The sequence below is a fragment of the Sapajus apella genome, unplaced genomic scaffold (genome assembly GCF_009761245.1).
Source record: "Sapajus apella isolate SASKATOON/1434 unplaced genomic scaffold, GSC_monkey_1.0 scaffold27, whole genome shotgun sequence".
NCBI classification, from domain to species: Eukaryota; Metazoa; Chordata; class Mammalia; order Primates; family Cebidae; genus Sapajus; species Sapajus apella.
This window is the reverse complement of record NW_022436967.1, coordinates 11,214,364-11,216,948: the sequence shown is the minus strand read 5'-3', so window position 1 is coordinate 11,216,948 and position 2,585 is coordinate 11,214,364. Positions and strand designations below refer to the sequence as shown.

Below are 2,585 nucleotides of genomic sequence, written 5' to 3'. Positions count from 1 at the left end.
GGGGGGTGGGAAGCTGGGGAGAGATAGCAAGGGGAGAGATGCCAGATGTAGGTGATGGGGAGGAAGGCAGCAAATCACACTGCCACGTGTGTACCTATGCAACAATCTTGCATGCTCTTCACATGTACCCCAAAACCTAAAATGCAATCAAATAAATAAATGGGAAAAAAAAAAAGAAATGGGAACATGATTGCTTTTTCATAAGGATTTTGGTAGTCAATTAAAAATGTCATCTATAGGGATTTGGGAGGTGAAAATAAAATTGAAGGACTCTGAAGAGGTCCTTTAAAACCCATGAAGTGCTTTTCTTTTCCTGTTGCCTGCCACTTCATCATCTGGACCAAGTGCATTGCCTGTCACATAAATAATTAATATTTATTAAATTTTACCTTTTCCTAAAAATTATATTTTTCTTTCCATTTTATTTTCTGACAAGAAGTTCCACTTTTTAAAGAAGTACTTGACAAAGCCTTCTGTTCAGATTTTTAAAGACTGTCATTTTTCTCGATTAAAAAAATTTTCCAGACTTACAACGTGAAGATATTAGTAGTATAGAAATTGTAGGAGGAGCAACACGAATCCCTGCAGTGAAAGAACAGATCACCAAATTCTTTCTTAAAGACATAAGTACCACATTAAATGCTGATGAAGCTGTTGCAAGAGGATGTGCATTACAGGTATAATTGTTACTTTATTTTTCAGAATACATATTTTGCCAGATATGAGTGATAGCTCCAAAGGGATCTTTCTTTTTTTAATTGTACATTAAGTTCTGGGGTACAACTTGCAGGATTGTTGCATAGGTACCCACATGCCATGGTAGTTTGTTGTCTCCTCCCCCGTCATCTACATTAGGCATTTCTCCCAGTGTTATCCCTCCCCAAGCTCCCTGCTCCCCATTGTCCCTCCCCAGCCCCCCACTCCCCAACATACCCCAGTATGTGATGTTCCCCTCCCTGTGCCTATGTGTTCTCATTGTTCAGCACCTGCCTATGAGTGAGAACATGTGGTGTTTGCTTTTCTGTTCTTGTGTCAGTTTGCTGAGAATGATGGTTTCGAGCTTTATCCATGTCCCTACAAAGGACATGAATCCATCCTTTTTATGGCTGCGTAGTATTCCATGGTGTATATGTGCCACATTTTCGTTGTCCAGTCTATCATTGATGGGCATTTGGGCTGGTTCCAGGTTTTGCTATTGTAAAAAGTACTGCAGTGAACATATGTGTGCCTGTGTCTTTATAATAGAATGATTTATAATCCCAAAGGGATCTTTTAATGTTATTTGCTTCATCCGCTTGTCAGTAAGCTAAAGTAAATTGAAGTTATTTCTGATAAATAAGTTTTGTATCTTTCCCATTTATATTTTTAAGCTATAATAGGACAGTGTGTCTGTAACGACACTGAAAGAGTATTTATTTTACAAATTCTCGCAGTCTGCTGGAATTTAAATTTCCTTTTGCAGATGTAAAAATATTTGGTTCATTTTTGTAAGGTCACATAAAGTGTACTCTGGGCCTTTCAAATTTTCAATCCTCATTGCCAAAAACCAGTAACTTTTAAAATGTAGCAATTGTAATAGGAGGACTTTATTAAGCAGTTCAGAGTGACCTAGGGTATGATTTGTATCTGTTGATTTAAATATGGTATACATCTTATTTTCAGTGTGCGATTCTCTCACCAGCATTTAAAGTGCGTGAATTTTCCATAACAGACCTTGTTCCTTACTCAATCACATTAAAGTGGAAGACCTCTTTTGAAGACGGAACTGGGTAAGTTATTTTTAAAACCTTGATTAGAGCTTGTTGTAAATCTTTAACCAATTAAACCTACTTTTCTAAATTAGAGAAATTTACACATTTTAAAATTCTGTTAAATACTTTTAGATAAAGTATTTTAAAAAGAAAATATAAAAATGCTACATTACCTATAAATCATAATTAGGCATATGTTTTCCCCAGGGTTCTTACTCTATTTATTTTTATTTTTTTTCCCATTTATTTATTTTATTGCATTTTAGGTTTGGGGGTACCTGTGAAGAACATGCAAGATTGTTGCATAGGTACACATGTGGCAGTGTGATTTGCTGCCTTCCTCCCCATCACCTACATTTGGCATCTCTCGCCTTGCTATCTCTCCACAACTCCCCACCCCCCACCGTTCCTCCCCTGTTTCCCCCCAACTGACCCCAGTGTGTAGTGCTCCCCTCCCTGTGTCCATGTTTCTCATTGTTCAACACCCGCCTATGAGTAAGAACATGCGGTGTTTCATCTTCTGCTCCTCTGTCAGTTTGCTGAGAATGGTGGTTTCCAGGTTCATCCATGTCCCTACAAAGGACACAAACTCATCGTTTTTTATGGCTGCATAATATTCCATGGTGTATATGTGCCACATTTTCCCTGTCCAGTCTATCATCGATGGGCATTTGGGTTGGTTCCAGGTCTTTGCTGTTATAAACAGTGCTGCAATTTGTGTGCGCGTGTCTTTATAGTAGAACGATTTATAATCCTTTGGGTATATACCCAGTAATGGGATTGCTGGGTCAAATGGAATTTCTATTTCTAGGTCCTTGAGGAATTGCCACACTG

General features: G+C 38.1%; 1 protein-coding gene across 1 annotated transcript in view; it reads left to right on the top strand.

The window, feature by feature from the left end:
• HSPA4L (heat shock protein family A (Hsp70) member 4 like) overlaps window positions 1-2,585 on the top strand; it is a 56,418-nt gene that overhangs the window by 23,146 nt on the left and 30,687 nt on the right. The window contains exons 9-10 of the mRNA XM_032292338.1: window positions 526-677; window positions 1,663-1,769. Of these exons, the coding sequence (XP_032148229.1) occupies window positions 526-677; window positions 1,663-1,769 (259 nt within the window). The remainder of the gene's footprint in view (window positions 1-525; window positions 678-1,662; window positions 1,770-2,585) is intronic.